The following is a 22394-nucleotide window of genomic DNA, read 5'->3' on the forward strand; positions in this document are numbered from 1 at the left end:
ATTTCTATTTGTCCAGCCGGTGACCGCAAAGAGGGGGTTTTACATACCCTGTTTACGTTCGCAGCACTGTTAGAAATTTTAAATATCTTGCGGCATCACAGTCGATCTCAAGGAGGCATTTCGATGCTTTCCCCCCCCCCTCCCTTTCCGACAATAAAATGATCTTCACTCCTAGTTACAGCCCGTCCGTGGCCTCTAGTGGCGTGTTTCCCGGGGGGGGGGGCACTCAGCGAGCTATAAGCACGGCCATGGACTCCCACATAATGGAGAAGGGCTTCTAGCCTGGGATCTTTGGCAGGCTTTTTATTCCATGTATTTTTTTTTTTTTTTCATGATCAAGGGGCCGCACCTTCTGCAGCTGACAAAGAGCATTTCAATAGGGTTCAGTTTCGGCTGCTTCAATGCAGGTTTACTGAATACAATCACCATTTCCTAATTAGAAGGACAGGGAGTGTATAGTGTGTCGCTTATGTGGGGAATATGTCACCTGGAGGCATCCGTCCATATGGGGACCCCCCTTCTGATCCTGAAAACTACATTCTTCTTGACGCCGCCGGTCAAGGCTTTAAAAGCTTTTGTGCTTAATGGATGGCCATCCGTGAAGGACGCCGACATAGATGATCCTAATTGGAATATAAAGAAATTACGGTGGTGAAGAAAAATCTAGACGAGGTTTGTGATTCTGCAAAATAAGAATAGCTGTGTTTGGAGCCACTTGAAGGAAACTCCTTGTTTTTCCACTGAACCCCCCCCCCCCCCCCCCACAAATGTTGAGATGGACAGTTCCACAGTATTTTATGGTTTGTGTGGACCACATTCGGTTGTGCACGTACAGTATAACCTTCTGTTAGTAAAACATGTTGTATTACAAGAAAACGGAAAAGTTCCTCGTGATTCCGCACAGTTTCCTGACAGAAAAAGTAAGCAATATTAAATATAGCTACACATTTTTGATAAATTCATGCATTTTAAACATTTTCTTTAATGATAATTTATTCAGAATCTTCAAAAACAATCTAGATTTTGCAGCCCTCTAATACTTATAATCAATAAAGCGTTTTATAAAATATTTTTTTTCTGTTAGACATATCAATAAATTAATAAAACTTACCATGTTTTATTTTTTTCAATCATATTTAAAATTTATTTAAGAAAAATTTAAACTCCATTTGGCTTGCGTACTTGTAAAAGTGACAATATTTGAATCGAGTTTTTAATAAGAAATTTATGCAACTAAAAAAATTATTATTTTTCTAATTTAAAACCTGATATATGACTCAATATATGAGAGTAAATAAATCTTAAATAAGCGACATGTAATTTGATTTTGGGGGAAATATACACTGTATCATGAAATATAAATAAATACAGGGCTCGACAAAAATCATTAAAAAATTTAGGCACCAGCCAAATTTTGTAAGAGCCAAGCATGGTTTTTTCACGAGAAAAGTATCTTAAATAATCTTTTTTCAACCTTTCTGGGAATTGATGACCCCCTTCCCAGGGCCGCAACTAGATACTTTGTCATCTGGGGCAATTCGGAATTTTGGCGCCCCTTGCATGTAGAAGAAGCAGTTAAAGGGTGAATTCGACTCGCATTCTGGTCCAGCGTCCGGAGCACCAGACCTACCTGCTTTCTCTAGTTGTGGCTCTGCTCCTTTCTATGTTGGAAGACAATTATGAAATCGGAAAATTTTGAGCCATCACTAGATTCTGATTTAGCAATCACATATACAAAATTTTAGGCGCGAATACAGATTTTCCAGTCACCATGGTGACCTGGCACTTGGGGTTTGTCCAACCTTGGAATAAATAAAGATGCATATACTGTTCTGAATATATTTTTTGTATATAGTCATTTTCATGACCCCGCCCAGGGGATTTCGGGATTCATGAGATCTGGGGGATCCTGGGAGGATATACTCAGATTTACGGCATGACTAGATCTGAATAAATTGCCTATGGCGATAGACCGGAGTTGTGCTCGTTTCAATGAGAGAGAGAGAGAGAGAATGAAAGTATATTTTTACTTGGACCGTGATCAAACTAGAATGGGGCTCAAGGGCAAAGGCTACGCCCCCAACAATCAAATAAATTTTTGTTAATTAAATGCTTTTGGAAAATTGGCACCAACTCAAAAATTCTCTGGAAGAAATTCGTGTCCCCCCCCCCCCAATAGATTGGTTTTCTTGGGTACGCTCATGCTCAGGGTAGTCCCATCCCAAGGGCGTAGCGAAGAGGAAGACTTGGGGGTCTGGTCCCCTCGTCCGAAATGTGAGAAAATGACCGAAAAAAGGGGAAAAGATGACCAAATCTATTGTTCTATCACTTTGGTCCCCCTGCCGAACGAAATTTCTGGCTACGCCCTTGTCACATTCACTTTGGTAACAATACATTAAATGATTGTTATACAGTCGAATATCCTGTTATAACGAAGTCCAAGAAACCGGAGAAAACACTTCGTTATAAAGAAATTTCAGATTGTTTGCATTGTTCCTATGTATACTTATTAGAGGGATTAGAAAACCATTCGTTAAAACGATATTTTCGCTGTAACGGTATTCGTTAAAACGGGATTCGCCTGTAATTAGAGCCCGAATTTTCCACTTAAAAAAAATGGCTAAATGTGAACTAAAACTGAGAAAATATGTGCTAAAGAACAAATAACCAAGCAAAAAACGCAAATGCGTTTTTAAATGCATCTTTTCTATTTATCTCGGTGCATATTCATTTGCAAAAACATTCTCATGCAAATGATTTCTACGTGTATTTTATTTAGGAATTTCTAGTTATTAGTACCGTAGCTGCTCACTAATAGAAAGAAAAAGTTGCTCGAAAAGAAGCAAACTACACGTGCACACAAGTAACAAAACATGAATAATGTCAAAAATAGGCGGATTTTTCTCCTGAGATTTTACTTCTTTTTACTTGAAAAAAAAGAAATGACAAGCAAAATAAAGCACCCGGGCTTCGGGTATGGTCCATTGTAGCTAGAAGGTCCTTGGAGTTGAGCAACCAAACTATTTGAAAATGTCGAATTTCCGATTCGATAGACGATTTTCCTGATCCATAAATCCATGGAAGTGAGCATGAATGTAATAAGTTCAGACTTTTAATTGTTCAGTTGGTCATCTAAACCGCTTTGATGATACGAAATTCTATGGAAAACGTCTTATACTCTTAGAGAATCAACTGATTTGAGATCAAAAATCAATTTCACATGACTAGAGTTCCGTTCAATCGTTTAATATTAGAACGAAATGATCTCAAAGACGTCCCAATGCAGATAAAGCAGCAATTTTCAATAATTTTATGTTCTTACAGAGCGAAACGTGAAAATTCGTTTATAATGAGAACTACGTTACAGCGAAAACTTTTTCTTGTGGTTGTGAGCTGTTGTTATAACGAACTTTTATTGTATTTATGAGCAATATTAATTTGAAAAATTTACAAAAATTTAATTAATCTTCCGCACAACTTGAAAATTTGCACTTATTCTGAAAATTCTTCAATTACATACATTTATACACACATTAATGCTAAAAAGAGGTTAATTTATATAAATGCAACAAACAGGACTAATCATAACAAATTTATAAATAGTGCAAAAAAAAAAAAAAAAAAAAATGAATAAATCAAAAATAAAAAGGTCAATTTCCCGTGACCTTTCATTAAATTAAGTTGTATAATAACCAAGAATGGCCACTGAAGCTGTGCTTTCAAAGTGTGAAATATCGACCCCTGGGGGAAGGGGTCGATGCAATTGTCCAAAGGGTCGATAGAAGCTATGGGTTTAGTATAGGATCCTATGGGCAGTGCCATCTTAACCCATGGGCCTACCCGGGCGCGGCCCGGGGGCCTCAAGAGAAAAGGGACCTCACAAAAATGAGATTTGGTTGAAATTTTCTATAATTTACCTGGTAGGGCCTTAGAAAAACCACTTGGCCCGGGGCCCATGGTGCTCTTAAGACGGCCCTGCCTATGGGTGGGCTTGAGTTGAGAGAAATGAGAAAGAAATTTTTTTTAAAGAAGAGCTATGGAACACAAAAAGTTTGGGAAACTTTTCACTGAAGCAGCGGTTCTCAACCGGTGCTCCGTGTACACTTCCCGGGGGCTCCGCACCCACTCGAAGAAAATAAATCAGTAAATTCGATAAATGAATATAAGAGGAGAGCGTACGGGGCTCCACCATAGAAATTTTTACGCCGAATAGAGGCGTCCACTGATGCATATTTGTGTTTGAGTACAGGTGATCATTTGTGGAGATTTTACTGTATTTAGGAAAATGTAATGGAACCCTTTGTATATATCTCCCTATTACGTTTCTGACCTTACTTATTTGTACGAGGTTTTGCTTCAGTTGCTATACATTTCTATACATTATCCCTGTATACAGGGCCTAATTTCTTCATGGGCAAATGAAGCCTTTATAACTTTGAGCCCCCGAAATTCAAACAACATACATTCACTGACCAATTAACATCTTTGACTCTTGTCGCAAGAGCCTCCTAATTCCTGCTTTACCCAGGGCCCTGCCTGTATACACTTCAATTAATCGAGGGCCCTGCCTATATACACTTCAATTAATCGACGTTTTCACTTCGATTCGAACTCCCAAGTCTTTGGAAAACACCTTTTCTATCAATCGAATCACATAATTTTTCAATTGGTGAAAACGTGTCACTGAAATACAGTGTTTTACGGTTTTCAAAAACCCATCATGAAGAAACGTTGTAAGCGGAAAAACTAAGCCGGGATCGACTGTAGTTTCTCATGCATATTTTTTACTGAAAAAGTAATAAAATTTAAGATGATTGACTGGTTCAATCAGGGCTGCAACTAGATGCTTGGTTACCCGGGGCAGCGCGCATTTTGACGCCCCCCTTGTAATGTTGAAGGAGAGGTTTTAGAATGAAATTTACACCCCATCCGGTCTAGCGCCCGGGGCACGAGACCCGCCTGCTCCTCCCTAGTTGTGGCCCTGTGTTCAATGGCTTTTGACAGGTACTGAAATAATTATTGAACGGGCTACGGTATGCTGATAGCCAGGGCTGTAACTGGGATTTTTGTCGCCCCCACATTCGATAATTTTGTAACGGTGTTCTCTGTCAAGTAAGGACGTTTTACATAACGTTTAAATAACACTTTTTTTTTCGGTTAAATCTTGAAATGAATACCGTAAAATTGCTTGAGACTTATTGAAGAATTGCTTGAGCAACAGTAATGTTATGATAGTATTATAAGTATATTTCTTCTCAAGCATAAGATTTTGAATCAAAACGACAGATTTTCACAAATTTTTTTTTCGGAAACGTCTGTAAAGAAAAGGTGGGTGGGGGTAATTTTCGGAAAAAGTTCGTTTTGCAGTACTGCTTTCGCATTTATACGACGCGTCGTATAAACGAGGTTCCATTAGAGCCTGAGCCCCCCAACATTTTCAATAAGTTTACGCCTATGATGCCAGCACCACGCAACCTCTCCAATCGTGCCGCACACACTCTTGCATATTTAGTACATTTTTTGCATACCTTCATGTATCTATGTTTGTAAATGTATATACCCCTGTTCTGCATGTGCTATACAATTTCACCTTCCATCCTTTTGTACATGCAATAATTTTCTACCTCGCATATTTTTTATATTGTTTTGAATCAATGCCAACACTGTCATTATCCCCATTGTGCATAATTTTCGATTGCAGCTCGCTCTGTAAACTTCTGATAGATTTCTTGCTATGCTTTTTTTCAAGTTTGTACATCGCCACACCCTCCCTGTTTTGCATATGTTATGCAGCATTAGCAGAGAGAGTGTTATAATTAATGTTTAATAATTAATAATTTTATTAGTTAATAAATTTTAATTAAATCAATTAAAATTTATGTTAATTAATTTCATTAAAATTGGAAATTTTCGCTTGCTATGTCATTTGTACAAACACACTGGTACACACATACATTTGTACAAACACACTCCGCTTCAAGTGCCCTTTTTTTCTAGTGCCCCACCATTTAAATTTCTTATAAAATGGCCTGTTATTTACCGTTTCAAAACAGCCTTTTTTAATTTTAGAGATTTTAAAACTTACTGCATTAGGGACGATTTATATAACTTTGTAGGAAAAACTGACCATGGAGTCAAAGGTGCAGAATTTATTGAAATATCTGATTTTTAACATGAAGCTCAAGCCGAGTAGCACAAGTGTATATATATATATATATATATATATAAAAAAGACTTCCAACACCCCAAAATTTTACTTCCTGCACTAAAACCGAGCTTTTAAATTCTAGCATTAAAAAATCAGCGACACATACTAGGCATAACAATATGGCAACGAAGAATGGTGTTTTGTATTTCTTTCATACAACTTCCGACGTAATATTTCTTCAAAATATTGAAAAAGGGTCAATATAATCTATATCATGTCAAAGCCTTGAAAATCTGTCTGCAACACAATCTGGCCCCAATATACTCCAAGCCAAAATTCATGGTTGTGTAAGGAACATGGCCCACACAAGGGCAAGGCCGACAGGGTTTCAGCCCTGGGGCTGGGACAATTCTCATAATTTATAGCTTGAAAAGGCAAAATTAACTATAGAAGAGCCGTTAAAAGTCTGACCGAAGAGAGGGAGTAGCAAAAGATCTCATCCTAGGGGCCTTACTCTAGGATGTGGGGCCATGGTAAGGAAACTTTCTGAAAGCTTCGTCAATAACTACGCACAATGATATTAAAATATGTAATGTTTTCACAAAAGTAGTTAATGTTGGTTCTTTGTCAAAAATTACTGTAAAACATTTTTAAGAAACTACACCCAGAGGATGGCAAACCCTCGGCACGTGAATGCCTTTCAAAATTAAAGAAATTATCATTTTTCAATCGAAGAAATTAACTTTTGAACAATCCTTTTATGGTTGGGATTACACTATAAAAGTTTGATAAAAGATCTTTTACTTAGAACTCCTGGTTACATTCGCTCGAGTGTAACCGATACGCTTATTGGTTGTAATTTTCAAGTTTTATAAAAGAACTTTTATAGTGTAATCCTGGCCTTATGAATATATTACAAGTATAGGCCCGTAGGCTGTGATCGTCCCCATGGTGGACATACATTGTATAAAATACAATTGCGTTGTATATCCATGAATTCTGGGGTGAGGGTGGGCCAAGCACCTCCTAGAGGTATTGGCTAAGCCCTCGTACAAAGATAATTGTTGGGGGAAAACACAGAGTCCCATAGGCGGAACATCTTGCGGGGGCAAGATGTCAACTCATATATACATTAGATCAGTCGACTCCACCTTGACGCTGCAATCCCGTATCTCCACCCATGCAGAGCCCTCATTTACCGGTGTCTATGTCAGGGCTGTCTTAAGAGCATCATGGGCCCCCGGACGACCCATTCACCATGTACTTAGCACCCATCTTGAGTAGAGCCCCGTACGGCCACAATGGGTCGCATGTCCCAATAGCCGCCCCTGTATTCTATGAAAAAGGCAAGTATGCATTTTAGTTCCCTCACCCAGTATTTTTTCCAGAATGGTCCGGAAGCAAAGGAAAAATTCGGCTTCTCACTTGTCCGGTCCCTTGAGTAAGATACATTTGAAATAAATTTCGTAAAATAACTTTGTTATACATCATTGATAAGTGATAGCTCCCCAAATTAAGTGTTGTTTTAAGGATTAAATTACCTGTTACAGTGGAACCTCCCGTAACGGACACTTCCCATTAGAAGACACTAGATCCTGATCCCTGCCCCGCGGAATAGGGCTTTAATGTATTTTACTCCCCGTTAGCAGGGACACTCAATACCGACAGTGAAATCAGACAAACTCTAATTTGTGAATTTTTATTCATAAATTTATCATATTCATCTGTGATTATGTACAATCAAAAGCTCGTATAGGTAAATGTGATAAAATCCGTCAATTAATTACTTGATTAACTGAACATAAGGCTGATCACATAGTGGGACGGAGAGCAAAGCAACGAGGAGAGAAGATCAGAGCAGCGAAATTAAACACCGATTCCAATGTGCTGCGTATAGCGGCGCGCACCGCAGCAGGAGCGGGAATTCCGCGACAAGCGATAAGAGCAGCACATTCAAGATATTGTTTTCGCCGCTCTGCTCGCTTGTAAGTAAACTTTCCCCCGACTTCTCGGTCGTTGGTCCTCGGCTGTACCTCCACTACGATTTCAGGACGAAATAACTGGATTCTAGACTCCCAAAAGAAGAAAACACTTTAATTTATTATCCACACCTCCAACGAAACCGTCCCTGTCTCTTCGGTACAAACTTTTACACCCTTCTCTTTTTCGAATGTCTCCACTCGTTCCTCTCTCTCGCGACTCTGTTTCTCCTCGGCCTTTTTCCAACCTCTTTTCTCCTGAAGCTTACAGCGTAGTTTCAAGATGTCCGTCGAAGGGCTTGTTTTCGCTGTTAAAAAGCGGTAGTGAAGTCAAAAATGTCACCAGAATCGTTGATGTTAAGTTCTCGACGTACTTCAAAAAGGTGTGCATGTGCTTAACCAAACCGAAAATGATTTATATATTTTGAGTTTATAATATTTACATTTTGAGTTTATAATATTTACATTTTGAGTTTATTATATTTACATTTTGAGTTTTAAACTAATTTATCATGCACCGTGTGGGGGTACATGTGTTTGAGTAGTCTAAATTAAAAATCATGTATGTTTTTGTGGAAAAATTGGCAAGTTTTATTTGTTTATTTATTTTTTGCGTACCGTCCAAATATTTCCATACTGGAAGCGTATCAAATGTTTTTTATGCTGGATTTTTGGGTGTCAATAATTACGTTTCTTGTGTAAAAAAAATGGAACCAACAAATATTTATAGAAATAAAGCAATTCGGGGGGGGGGGGGGGAGTATTTTCCACTTCTACCCTCCTGCCTATGCTAATAATACAAATTTAAACGGTGGGGAGCTTTGATAAACTTGATATTTTTCTCAATTTTTACTCCTAAATTTAGTAGAAAACATTATTGATCTTTCGAGAAGTGATCGCACTCAAGTGCCGCGGGAAAATATGTGTAGGGAGGAAAGCGACCAAAATAGGAGGAACATTTCCGTAGTTTATATTTAAAAATAGTGATATTCACACATTATTATTTCTAAATTGTTGTCTGAGCAATGATTTTTATAATTATGAAATTTTTAAGCATTCTTTAATTTTAAAAACCAAGCTGATTGAGAGTTTCTATTTGATACTCTCTGCTACATCAAACGCCTCCACTATGTGTACTATATGTTGCTTGCAGCTATATTCTCGTGGCGCTTCTCTTCCTCCTTATTTGTTGCTTTGCTCGCCGCTTCAACTATGTTCTTAGCCTTAACTCGATCCAAGGATGCCGATTCCGAATGGTAACGTTTGTTTAGTTTGCACATGATACGTGTGAAGAAAGCCAACGTAACCACCATGATAGGTTGATATGAACGTTTATTTCTTTTTCATATTTTAGTTTTTATTGTAAAACATGTGTAATGCACGTACGGGAAAAAAATTATTTTAACCCTTTGAAGGGTGGTGGGAACCCCTTTGTCCCACCTTTTTCAAAAATTTATAGCTTGACGAAAAATATGAATTTTTTGCTCCAAACCGTATCAAAATGTAGTTTATAGTTTCAAAAGTTATCAGAAGATGGCTCTAGTTGTCCACAATTTTTTTTCATGGCAGTTTTTTTCGTAAAACATTTTTGCTGACAGCCAAAAAAAGTGATTACCGATTTTTACTAAATTTTGCATCACCAACTGGGTAAAATGGTGCAAATTCAATGTATAAAGTTGTGAATTTTGTTTTTGTAAGTAATTTTTGGTTCTACAAGATTTTTCAGAACTTCTGGATAAATGTTTAGAGAAAAAGGGTGGAAAATATGTAGTTTCACCGCCCTTCTACAGCATACCCCCCTACAGAGGGCAGCACCAACTTCCTCACCCTTGGGAAATCTCTTTGGAATGCTTTTTTTGTAACATGATATGCTTGGATCTGGCAAAGGCGACTGGAAGGATCTACTGAAGGATCTATAGATCTGGCAGATGTATTTTTTTTGTTTTCTTTAGTAAGAGGAATAGTTTCTTCTTATAAACAACCCTCTATAGCAGCGGTTCTCAACCTTTTCTGACTCGCAGAGCCCTTTGCAGTATATAATTTCTATGATGGAGCCCTGTTTGATTCGAGGAGTCCTTTTTTGTATATAGTTTTTATGGCGGACCCCTGTATTTTCCTCGAGTCGCCGCGGAGCACCGGTTGAGAAGCGCTGCTCTATAGAGTAGAAGAAAATCCAAAATGTCTCGAAAAGGACCAACAGCTACTGAAGCTCTTGCTCTTATTGAATAAATACCATTGTATCCAGACATAGGCGTACGCAGAATTTTCTCGAGGGTGTTTCAGGTGCTTTTTCCTTCTAAGGGGGCTTTACTTTTTCCTGCAAAATAACACTATAATCTTGGCTCGGGGGGGGGGGGGGAATGCATAGGCTCTAAAATTGTGCCACGTGTCACTCAAGGGATCTCTGAATGTGTCACTGATTGTTTGTGTTCTGGAACTGTGTCGCGGGTCATTTAAGCGATCTGTTAATGTGCCGCTTAGTTCATTTTTGCAAAATTGGGTTTGAGGGGGGCAAGCCACGTCATATAACCTTCAGGGCCATATTTGGTCCGCGAGTCAAAGGTTTAGGGCCATTTATGGCTTAAAGGGTGGGTCACAATGAATTTCTTAGAGGAATTTTGAGTTCTTACCTTTCAAATAGCATTGAAATTAACAGAAATCGATTATAATAACATATAAAAAGGTATTTATTTCTTGAAATTTTAAAAAATGTTTTCTTTACATTAAAACATTTTTTTTTCGTCGGGGGGAGGCGCACATATGCACCCCTTCCGCGTACATTTCTGACCCAACCAATATGTGTTAGGAGGCGGGGGCAGTGCTGACGAAATTTTGCTGACAAGGGGGGGTGGGAGTCAGGGTTTTGCTTACTTTTGCTGACGGGGGAAGGGGGTAAAAAATGGCTAAATTTTGTTGACGTAATACTTGAGAACGGCCCCTTATAAAATATAATTTTTCTCCTTGTGGCAACACCACAAAAATCCGAAGCCAAGGCCGCTGGCTAGAGAGATGTTAACATTTGCCCGTCGCAGGAAAGAATAACTCTTTCCTCCATGGAATATTCTTTTCTCCATGGGTCGCATCTTTGCACATGTCCCTTCTCTTGTCCAAATCCTGTTTCATTTTACCTTTGTTAATAATGTAAATAATTGTTATGTTGCTTAATCTGTTTCGAATAATATACCTTAAAGTCAGCTTCCATAGCTACATACGACGTATGTTCATGAATGTCTTTCTTTCAAAGACGATGGCAGTATTAATAACCTGAAAATGTACCTGTATGCCTTAAAACGATGCTTTTTGGATCACGTGATATCTCCCTTTCTTTAAGGGACATACAAACCGTATCCAAGAAAACCAATACGGCGACTTCCTACGCGACTTCATGAAAGAAACAAATCTAGATTATGTAAACGTAGAAATTGTTTTTTTATTGATGGGCGCTAGATATTTTGAAAATTTTCTTGAAATTCAAGTTATCAATCTCTGCCTGGTTTTGCTTCAACAAAGGTTTAATTAGAGCGGCAGGGTTTCTTCAATGCACTTTATGTGGGCACATAATTATAAAACATCCTATACTATATAGATTTATGCAGTTGGATATTAAAAGACAATACGATGACATTTTCATTTTCGTGCTTGAAAAGATAAAAAGTTGATATCCATGCAATTAACAATGATTTTAATTCAAAAGTAGGTCCGGGCAAGGCCGTAACTAATTTTTTTGCCGCACCCACAACTTTAAAATTCGATAATTTTATAACTGTGTTCTTTGTTCCCACCTAAAATTGTCGCCCCCTCTAGTTACGGCCCTGGGTCCGGGAAACTGATCTGAAACTAATTATTTTATATTTAATTTTCTGGTCTACGTATCTCTAAGCGATCTGAATATTTCGAAAATCAAGAATTCAATTTTTAAAATTATTGATGTGGTGGAAAACCACACTAAATTTCCGCATTTCTCTCTCAACAGTAAAATCGGTACTTTAAACATTGATTTCTATGGGGATCATCTCGTGCCCGTCTCTCAGTGATGCTGATTATGACGTCTATTCAAAAGGCCTCATAACAGACACCCGAAAGTCATTTTCTGAAGATTAAAATAACTGTTTAGCTAGCAACTAATCGGCTCGTTTCCCCCCCCCCCCCATATAAAACTAGACGTAGCCCGGGCTTTACTCGTTAGGAATGCAAGCCAATTGCGGAATCCCGTGAAATTCCCCGGGTGCATTTTTAGGTACGGGAGAGCAACCCTAGTGGCAACCCTATGATCCGACTGAGTCAACACCTTCTATAGCAGAAAGCCTCCGCGCGAAGCTTGTGACGTCACTGAAGTCGTCCATTTTCACCTATAGTCATTGGATATACTGCAAAAAAGGTAAAAATTTCGCATACGTCGGACTGCTATATTCTATGGCTACAGGTGAAATGAACGACTTCAGTGACGTCAAAGCTTCGGGAGGAGGCTTTCTGATATAGAAGGTGTTGGTCATGAGCGGATTCGGGGGGAGGGGCGATAGGGTTGATCGCCCCGCCCAAGAGCACAAAAGTGAAATAAAAATTCATCTGTCCCATGAAATACGGGACGATTCAACGGAACTAATGATACAAGCCTCCATTCAATTCGAAGTTGAATGTGTCTGCCTCAGCTTCATTCGCAGTTGAAGCCTCTACTTCAGTGGTACTCAACGGGTGATTCGTGTTCACTTCCTAGGGGCTCGCTGCAGCTAAATGAGGCTTTTTGGATCACGTGATATTCCCCATTTTTTTTGAGGTACATACAAGATAACCAATATGGCGACTCCTGTGCGATTCATGAAAGAAACAAATCTAAATTAAAGAAACAGAAATGAATCGTTTTTTCTTTGTAATGGGAGCTAGAAATTTTGAATTTTTTTTTTAACTTATCGATCTGCCTGTTTTTTCTTCAAAAAATGCTTGATTAAAGCTGCGGTTCTTCGATGTAATTTATATGGGGCCTATAATTAATTTAAAAACATCCTAAACTATATGGATTGATGCAATTGGATAATATAAGACCATACGGAGACATTAATTCTCATTTTCCCGCTTGAGAAGATATAAAAATTTGAAATCAATGTTATTGCATGAATATCCACCTCAAAAGTGTGTGTGGCTCATTTTATATTTAATTTTCTAGGCTTCGTATCTCTAAGCGAACTCAATATTTCGAAAACAAAAAGATTCAATTCAATTTCTAAAATTATTGATGTGGCGGTAAACCCCACTAAATTTCCGCATTTCTACGCTAAAATCGGCAATTTTAACATTGATCTCCATGGGAATCATCCAGTGTATGTCCCTCAGGAGTGATGCTGATGATGATTATGCCGTCTATTCAAAAAGCCTCATAGGAAAATAAATCAGTGAATTTGATAAATAGCCTACAGTCAAACTCTATTGTAACGATATAGAAGGTTCGGCGAAATTTTGTCGTTATAACCGAGGTGTCGTTACACCAGAAAATCGATGGTTTCATGACCCTATTAAATATGAAAATGTAATCAGATGCAATGAAGTAGTGTGTATGAAGTTGTTTTGTTATATTAAAAGAGCGACCTTGTTTGATCAGGAAAAATACTGGAAACAGATCATAAATACGGGACATCGCCACTTCTCACTAAAATGTTGACAATTGTCAGACAAATCGCCAATTAAAAATAACCATTGGTGAGAAAAAAAAAATTGAACATGTCCAGAGCGCTGTCTTAACGGCATCACAGGCAAAGTGATTTCTCTGGAGCTCTACTTGGCTAGAGAGGTACCTGCTACCCAATTTCATACTTCACTGTCGAAAATTTAACCAGATCTCATTTTCACGAGGCTCTTTCCACACTTGAGGATCCCGGACCATGCCCGGTTGAGTGCGGCATTTTTTCCAGGCGTTAAGACGGCATTGAACGTGGCAAATATGAGAGATTAATATTGATATTTATAGTCATAATTACCACACACACACATCCGTCTCCCTATTTTGGTCAGGGTTATGAACTGAAGTAAGCTTTTTCGAAAAGGGCCTTTTTTAATAAGGGAAAAATGTCAAAGGACAAAATTACGAAATTTTCCGTATACGTGTAATATCACCCTAATTATGATAATACGGAACGACAAAAAATGAGTGCGTTTTAATTGACGTTATAAGCGAGGTCCGTTAACATTCTCCGTGTAAATTAATCAGAACCGCCAATTAATGACGTTATAATCGAGTAGGGCATTTTAACTGTTGTCATGTCCCCCCACATCCTGGAGCAGGACCCCTGGTTTGGGATGTTTACCGGGCTTCCGAACCAGACATTTCACGAGCCCTTCTATAATGAATTTAAAGCAAGAATAAGCAAAAAAATAATTGGCTAAAGCCGGTCAGCCCTACCCTTTTGGGGGCGGTGCCTGTTGTGGCCTTTGTATCCGTATTAAAATATGAAGCTGAATATAGAATGAAATTTTTATATATTTTTTTAAACTGTTCATTGCACCTTCTCGTTTCGTTCATCATTATTAATAGACCAAGTTTTTTTTGAAACTGCTTTAGACCTGTGGGTGCTCGTCTTGAGCTTCACATAGGAAATTTTCATTTCTGAATCAATACTGGAGAAGCTCGGGTACGTGCTACTAACACTGGGTACTCGAACACTTCGAGTTCCGATGCATCTATTATGCTTTTTTTTTTTTTTTTTTTTTTTTTTTTTTTGCAAAATTTTCTCTCAAATTAATGCAGTAATTAGAATCGCCGCTGTGATGGTCTCGCATTGCGAGGAACCAGGTTCGAACCCTACCGGTGCCACTGTGGTGGTCGGTCGAAATTGATTTTCTGAGGTTCCCAACTTACAAGGAAAGGGTCTCGGGTTACCGCGCAAATTGAGCCGCGTTTGCGACATGACGCAGGGCGGCACTCTGGTTTGCAGCCAACGGAAATCAAAAGGACAGACAGTGATGGTAACCTCTTCCAGCAAAATTTCCCTTTTCACTAAATTCCCCCCACCCCAACGCATTCCAAAAATTTGCTGCCATCTATCGGGGAAAATAGGTAATCAAGTATTTTACAATAGAAAAGTATTGCACTGCATTAATTTCTATTTTTTTTTCCAAAAAATTCTTTTGTTTGAACTCGCAAAATTTCCCACTAATGCTACGAAATTTCCCACTTCGGCAAATTTTGGCCAATTTTTCCAACGAATATGGGAAATTTCCCATGAGTTACTATCACTGAGGACAGAGCATGTTGAGACACGAGGCGACACTACGCTAATCGCGTGTACGCGAGCACACGTTGGCGCTGCTGTTGAGTCGCAGATTTTCGTGTCGCACGTGCACGATTCTTCGTGTTCAGTGGGGGGTTTTTAAAAAAGTTCTATATGGAGTTTGCACTCTTATGAAAAATGTTTAATATGAACGTTATTTACATAAGCACGGTTTTACCAATTATTTCTTTTAATTCCTGAATTATATTTATTTCTGAATTTTTATTAAATATTGTTCTTTCTAAGGTTTTGACTTTTCATTAGCTCTAAATTTTCATTCATTATGGGGTTCATTAATTTCGAGACTCATTTATACACCGAATTTTAACTAATTTTGTGAGTTTCCAAATTTTGAATTGTCATTAATTCTGAATTTTCATTAATTTTTATCCATCCAGAATTTTCATTAATTTTTAGAGAAAAAAATCCTTTTGTTTTTTTAATTAGCCTAGAAATTTTCATTTTGGTTGAATAATGGTGAATTTGGCTTTAATTCCGAATATTCATTAATTATATTTCATCGATCGATGGAGGAATTATTTTTCATTAAATCGGAAATTTAATTATTTATTTCACTAATCTAATTTTTTTTTATTAAATATGAATTTTCAGCAGTTTTGAAATTATTAATTTTAAATTCTGATCAACCCTTTCATTTTTTTTAACTTTTCGCAATTTCCAAATTTTCATTCATTATCGGATTAGTTTCCATTAATTTTGAAATCTTTATTTCATTCTAAATTTCTATTAATTATATAATCTTTAATTTTATTGTGCTATTCATTCTAAATGTTGTCTTCATTTTAAGGTCAACTTTATTGACCAATATATAATATCCAGGCTCCGCACCCATGAAATCGTTTCCTTCCGAAAACGCTCGTGCACTGGGAACTGCGTTCCAATATGCGCATCCCCTCGCTACGCGTGGGGCGTGTTGATGTCATCGCGCTCGGGTAGCGCGAACGCTACGAGGTAGTGACGCTACACGCGATTCGTTTCAATTTGCGCTTTTAAGCAGGGTCTTCCTAGTAGAATTTCAGCGCCGGGTGTAGCGCGAAAAAGCTAATTGGTTAAAAACCCGAAATTCAGGTTTTTTTTTCCCAATCGGCGTTTTCACGCTGCACGCACCGTAGAAAACCTGCTCCTAGGAAAACCCTGCTTTAGCCTTATAAACATGCCACAACAATCACGATCCAGGATGAAACTACAATATTTTTAATTTGAAAAAAATCTAGAAAAATCGCAATAATTATCGAATGTGGTCGAGTAAAAAGTTTTAGAGAATTAGTAAATGAATTGAGTATAAAATACATGAGAAAACTTCCGTGAACATTCTAAAAATGAAAATTGATTTAAGAGCTGTTAGCAATGCTGTGTACCCGACACAAACTATCCCGGACAGTTTTTCTATAATTTCTACAAGATCCAGATCATGAGAATCAAGTAAAATTCATATTCAGAAGAAATGCCAAAAATTTCATTGAAAAACTGAATGACAAAAAAAAAAAAAAAAAAAAATTAAAACATTACACATTAAATTTTGTTGGATGTGAGTGTAGAGGGGGAAAAAAAACTAACTCGTCTGATTGAATTAAAATTATCATCATGAATAAAATTAAATTGAAAATTATTATGAAACATGCATGCAACACAATCCAGTCATACCTTGGCACTCCGTGTTTTGGGAGCTCGCTAAACTCGGTACTTGGCTCATTTTCACGGCCGAATAAGTGTCGGCGATTGTCACCCGCTGTATATTATACAATTCATGCTACCATGGTCAATCACTAACTTGCACTCCATTCATAAAAAAACAATCTGCCTCGTTGAACTTTGTTAATTATGGATAATGCTTCTTCAACTTAAAAATTATACAGGGCTCTAGCTGTCAGAGAGCAATGCTTTTGCTCCCCCTCTCGGCCTGGAAGACGACTTACTGAAATGAGTTCAGTTACGTAACCGTAAAAAGTTCTTTCCCTCTATCAGATCCAGCCAATGAACCTGTAGATCATTTTTAAGTTGAATAAAAAAATATGCACGAGAGCTTTTATAGTAAGCAGGGAAATGTGGAGTTTAATAGTCAACAAGTCAGCCAAAAAGTTTGAAAGCATTTTGGAACATAGAAGGAAAAAAAATTAAAACAACTCTCTGGTGCAATTGTTGAAGGGTAAAAAAAAGTTTTGTGTGTACTGATATATTACTTGGTTAAGATCGCTAAATCCGATTTAGTTTCCATTTTCCCGCGAACATTCAATAGGCTCTTAGTTGTGTTAAAGTGAGGTAAAATTTATTACCTTATTAGCGTATTGCATTTAATGCAAGTGTGTTTAGTTTGAATTTTTTTTATGATTGCGAACAAATAAATTGGCATAAAATTCACCGTGCAAAATTTTTAAATTTTGAGGAATTCCAATATGTTTTTATAATTTACATTAGTTGTAAAGGGAAAAAATATAAAAAAAATGTTTCGTCAGTAAAATTCAAACTGAATGTATTGAATGGAATGATTCGCAAAGAAAACTGTCATTTTTGATGCATTCCATCTAGTTGAGAACCCCGCTGCGAGTTTTTGGGGTTGTTTTTATTGGCGTATATGCCAGAGAAATTGTCTCGTTTCAGTGAAAATTTTGTATCGAGCCACCCCGATTTCATATATGACAAATGAATCGTCTGTAATGGACTGTAAATCTTCAGAGATCAGCTTAAGGTCGATTTTCGGTGTTTATCTACAGCAACGGTTCTCAACCGGTGCTCCGCGTAGCCCCAAGGGCTCCATGTGCAACTCCCAGGGGCTCCGCGGCGACTCGAGGAAAATAAAATGAATCAGTAAATTTGATAGATAAGTAAATAAGGCCGGTATTACACTATAAAAGTTTGGTAAAAGTCCTTTTATAACACTTGAAAAATGCAGCCAATAAGGTCACCGGTTGCATTTTCTAGAATGTAACCAATAACCTTATTGGTTAGATTTTTCAAGTTTTATAAAAGGGATTTTATCAAACTTTTATAGTGTAATACCGGCCTAAGAGAGGCCTACAAGGTTCTGCCATAAAAATTATGTACGAAAAGGGGCTCCTTGAGTCAAACAGTGCTCCGCCATAGAAATTATATACTGAAAAGGGCTCCGCGAGTCAAAAAAGGTTGAGAACCGCTGATCTACAGTATACAGGGTGTCTTGTAAGTCCTAATTTGGCTTTTATCTCGCCAATCTTTCGTCATAGAGGTTTGGTTACATATCAAAAATACTCAAAATATGTTCAGAAATCACCCTGTACCAGTTTTTAGATTTAATAGTGTGTCACAAAATAATAAATCTGAATTTCTATCCTCCTGTCCTCTACCTTTCGATTAGAAAGTTGTCGCCTTGTCTTTCCCGAGCTCAACAAAAAAATTCCATGATTTTAACTGCAATCCTCGCTGAGATATTCGAATTCAAAAACGGAGAAAAGTGTCGACAGATAAATATAAATGAGGAAAAGAGCATTGTCCATTAGTTTATGATGTTCTTTCCCAACGTTTCTCCGATATTATACATATTACTGTATGTCATACAATGAATATTACTTTGTAGAGAAGTGTGTCAATGGAACATAAAAAAACAGTGAAGAATCCCTATTTTAGGTGATGCAACTCGTGCAGGTCGGGAGTTACGCTATGAGAGATGAAGTCGTATGCACTCATACTCTCATATGTAACTCCTAATCCACAGGATGGTTCATTCTAAATCCATCGTACAGCTCCTGAAAAATGAATTTAGTATATGCATATGAATATAAACGTATATAAGCACATACACTATACAAGTCATATTATTACAAGTTCCCATTAGGAAATGCTCTCTCTGAGAAGTATTCATTAAATTTTTATTTTTATTTTGTAAGTTTTTTAGGATTTTTATACGTTTGAATGTGTGTAAGGTATTTAAGGAAATCCAGCAAAAATGTCATCAATAATTTGATTTGAAGTATACATATAAATGTGTGTATTTTTAAGGAGGAGAGGGAGAGTTTTTTCAGTTGCGTGTTACAGAATGCGAATCAAGTGCAGTATATATATTTTACAGATAGTGGAATCAACAACAACAAAAATAATCGAAAGTTAATGCTGATTGTTGTATCAATGCCATGGAATTTTTTTTTCGCTTATTAACTACAGATAAAATAATTTCAGAAAATCATGAACATGTACTTGAAACTAATTTTGTATTTCGTGTTTTTTAATATGCAGATCGTGCAATTTTTTTAGCTTGTCTCGGGTAACATGAAGCACTAACCCGTGAAAATATCGAAGCCGGATTTGCTGTTCTGACAAATGGTTGATTGCAGCAGCTGGTTACATGCTTGTGCTTTGCCATCTGCGTTTAAACGACTGTCCTTTCACGTACCAATTCACCGGATGTAGAAAGGATACTTGTAATCGTTTTTATATGTTATATAAAAGCAATACAGCTTTGCATAAGTTCGTTTATATGCTGGCGTTTATTCTAGCAGTTTTTGAATATATTGAAACTCTTTTATGCATAATACTGTTATTTATCAAATACATATATAAATTATTAATTAATTCTGTTGTGTTGTATTAGTTCATGTTGATAGTGAGTATATATTATCGATGTCTGTGAAAAATAAACTTGCGTGTGTGTAGAATGTTATCTGGCAAATCGTTCATATTATATATATATTCATCGTAAATGAAAATTCATGTTATGACACAAAACATGAGCAATTTACGTGAGTGTAAAAAAAGAATTGGATCAAACATTCTTTGCGTAACTGAATAGGACAAAAAACGGAAAAATTCAACTACTTTTCTCTTATGATCACACACGATCCCGACTTTCTTTTATGATTTATTATTGGTCGTTATTTTCTCGCACCACCTTCATTTTATGCATGCGCGAAGGTATACAAGACTAGTATCAACAGTTTGAAGCTGTTTTTGAACGACTGTTCCTGTATATTGGCTAGAATTCCAACACAGGCCTGTCTAGCTAAAGGCTAGCTGGCGTGTCAATCACCACTAAAGGATTTTAATCGCAACGTTACATATTCTTGAATCGATAATAATAATTAAACACGATACAGGAACATGAATAAGTTATGGAGAAGTCTGATGAACTTTAAATCGGATCTCTAGTGACGAGAGTGGTCACTTAGGATATGGGAGAATACATCTAGCTATGCCCCCACATCCTGGAGGAAGAGAGAAATAGAAAGGACCGGCCGGGCTTTTCACGGGACCCTTTATAGTTAATTTATAGCGTGAAAAAAAAAGGCAGTCATCCCGGGAATCAGGGCTGAAGCCCTGTCAACCCCACCCTTGTGAGGGCCATTCATCTAGACCACAACGGGGAACATTCAGACATTTTGAAATGAAATACCGAAGGAAGACTGCTCGAATAGACCTTTTTTCCCAAATCGAGCACAACTCAGGTCTATCGCCGTGGGCAATTTACTACCTAGCGAGTTGTGCTGGAAGTGTAAGTGTGCACCTAACAGTCTGAGTGCGTATTAGCCCCGTTCACATGTGCAAATATTGCGGTAGCATTGGGAGTTCTAGCACCAGCTTGAAGACTTTTTTCCTTCCTACGGAAAGAAGTTGAGCGCAGTCATTGGTGAAAATTTTTGAAGCGGGTTTTAAACCCGCTTTTTCTATTTCCCATGTGAACAGGGCTAGTGAGTGTTGTGCCTGATTTTCAGTGCTGCCATCTATATTTCAGAAGTAATATATTTTATGAATGAATATTTGTATCGTTTGTAGGCCTGTTGCTCTCTGTGGCGAGCCTCAGGCAACCATCACTGGCTGGAAAAAATGCCGGGCTCCTTCAGTAATTTGAAAGAAACACGCTTGGTGTGGAGAAAAAATTCGGGGAGTGCCTAATAGATTCAGTGTGAATTTACATGGTTATGATTACGAGTTCGTCAAACCCATATACAGAACATCCATTTGTGGTATTTGATATATTCTCGTTGATTTTTCTCCACATGGTCTGACCATAAAGGGTGTCGAACATTTTATATATTATCATTATTTTTTTAATGTTCTCCTTTTTATTTTATTTTTCCAAACGTCGAAATTACAGTACTATCATAAAACAAAGATCGCTGTTTCGAGTCTTAAGGCCGAAACACACACGACGTGATAACCACATCACGTCAGAGACGTTGTGAATTTCCACGAATGAGAATTCTAACGTCATAGAATTTCCACAAATCAGAATTCATAAAACTCTGACATGACGTGAAATCACGTCACGTCAGTATAGTGTGTTTAGGCTTTTATTCGTGCCACGTTAACTCACATTGGAGATTATTATATTGGAAACACACTAAGCAAGATCACTAAACTTCACTATTGCAGTTTAGTTTAGTGTTTCCGTGCTCATGACCCTTTATTACCTCATGCACATCGGCATCTTTTGCTGTTCCATCCTATCGGCAGGTGGGTCACGCAAAAAGATGCCCAACCCCCTGCAGATTATATGAATTAAAAAAAAACCATACAAAGAAATAAGCTTGTTCTGAGAAATGGGTACTAACGGCAGGAAGGAAGTGAACACGCGAAGGAGGTCTGTTGCAGGGAGTGCATCGGTTGATGGTTGTCTTCATTCATTATCATAATCCTGCGATGGTAAATTTAATTGCGAATGTAGTAGGAGTTAGACTCTTTTTTTCGCCATCAGACAAGGATTTTAGTGTCTGTGTATTCATGTTTCCGGCACTGAAATAATTGCTCGTGTTTTGGGTATAACCATGTTGACGAGAGCAAGTTAGCAAGCGACCAATGAGAAAATATCATATGCAAGTGAAACTGCTTTCACTTGCATTCGTTTGGTTTTTGTGTTTGGTCTGCGTGTGTACAAATTACGTATAATTAAATTTAATGATGTAATTTGTGCAAATATAGGGTGCATTAATTAACCTTCCAGCGGGCACGAGTATCTAAGAGATATGCGGTTATTAATCCCTTCGCTTACAAGCAATTGACAACAAATTAAGATGATCTCTA

General features: G+C 37.5%; 1 protein-coding gene across 1 annotated transcript in view; it reads right to left on the minus strand.

Annotated features, from left to right (window-relative positions):
• Nucleotides 1–17407, minus strand: part of LOC149080690 (uncharacterized) — a 239265-nt gene extending 221858 nt beyond the window's left edge. Inside the window, exon 1 of the mRNA XM_089239904.1 lies at nt 17052–17407. Within this exon, the coding sequence (XP_089096030.1) occupies nt 17052–17100 (49 nt within the window). The 5' untranslated portion in view covers nt 17101–17407. The remainder of the gene's footprint in view (nt 1–17051) is intronic.
• Between the last annotated feature and the right edge of the window lie 4987 nt (nt 17408–22394).

The sequence above is a fragment of the Pholcus phalangioides genome, unplaced genomic scaffold (assembly GCF_987345545.1).
Source record: "Pholcus phalangioides strain wild (caught in Gottingen) unplaced genomic scaffold, Ppha-v1.0 ptg000011l_1, whole genome shotgun sequence".
NCBI classification, from domain to species: Eukaryota; Metazoa; Arthropoda; class Arachnida; order Araneae; family Pholcidae; genus Pholcus; species Pholcus phalangioides.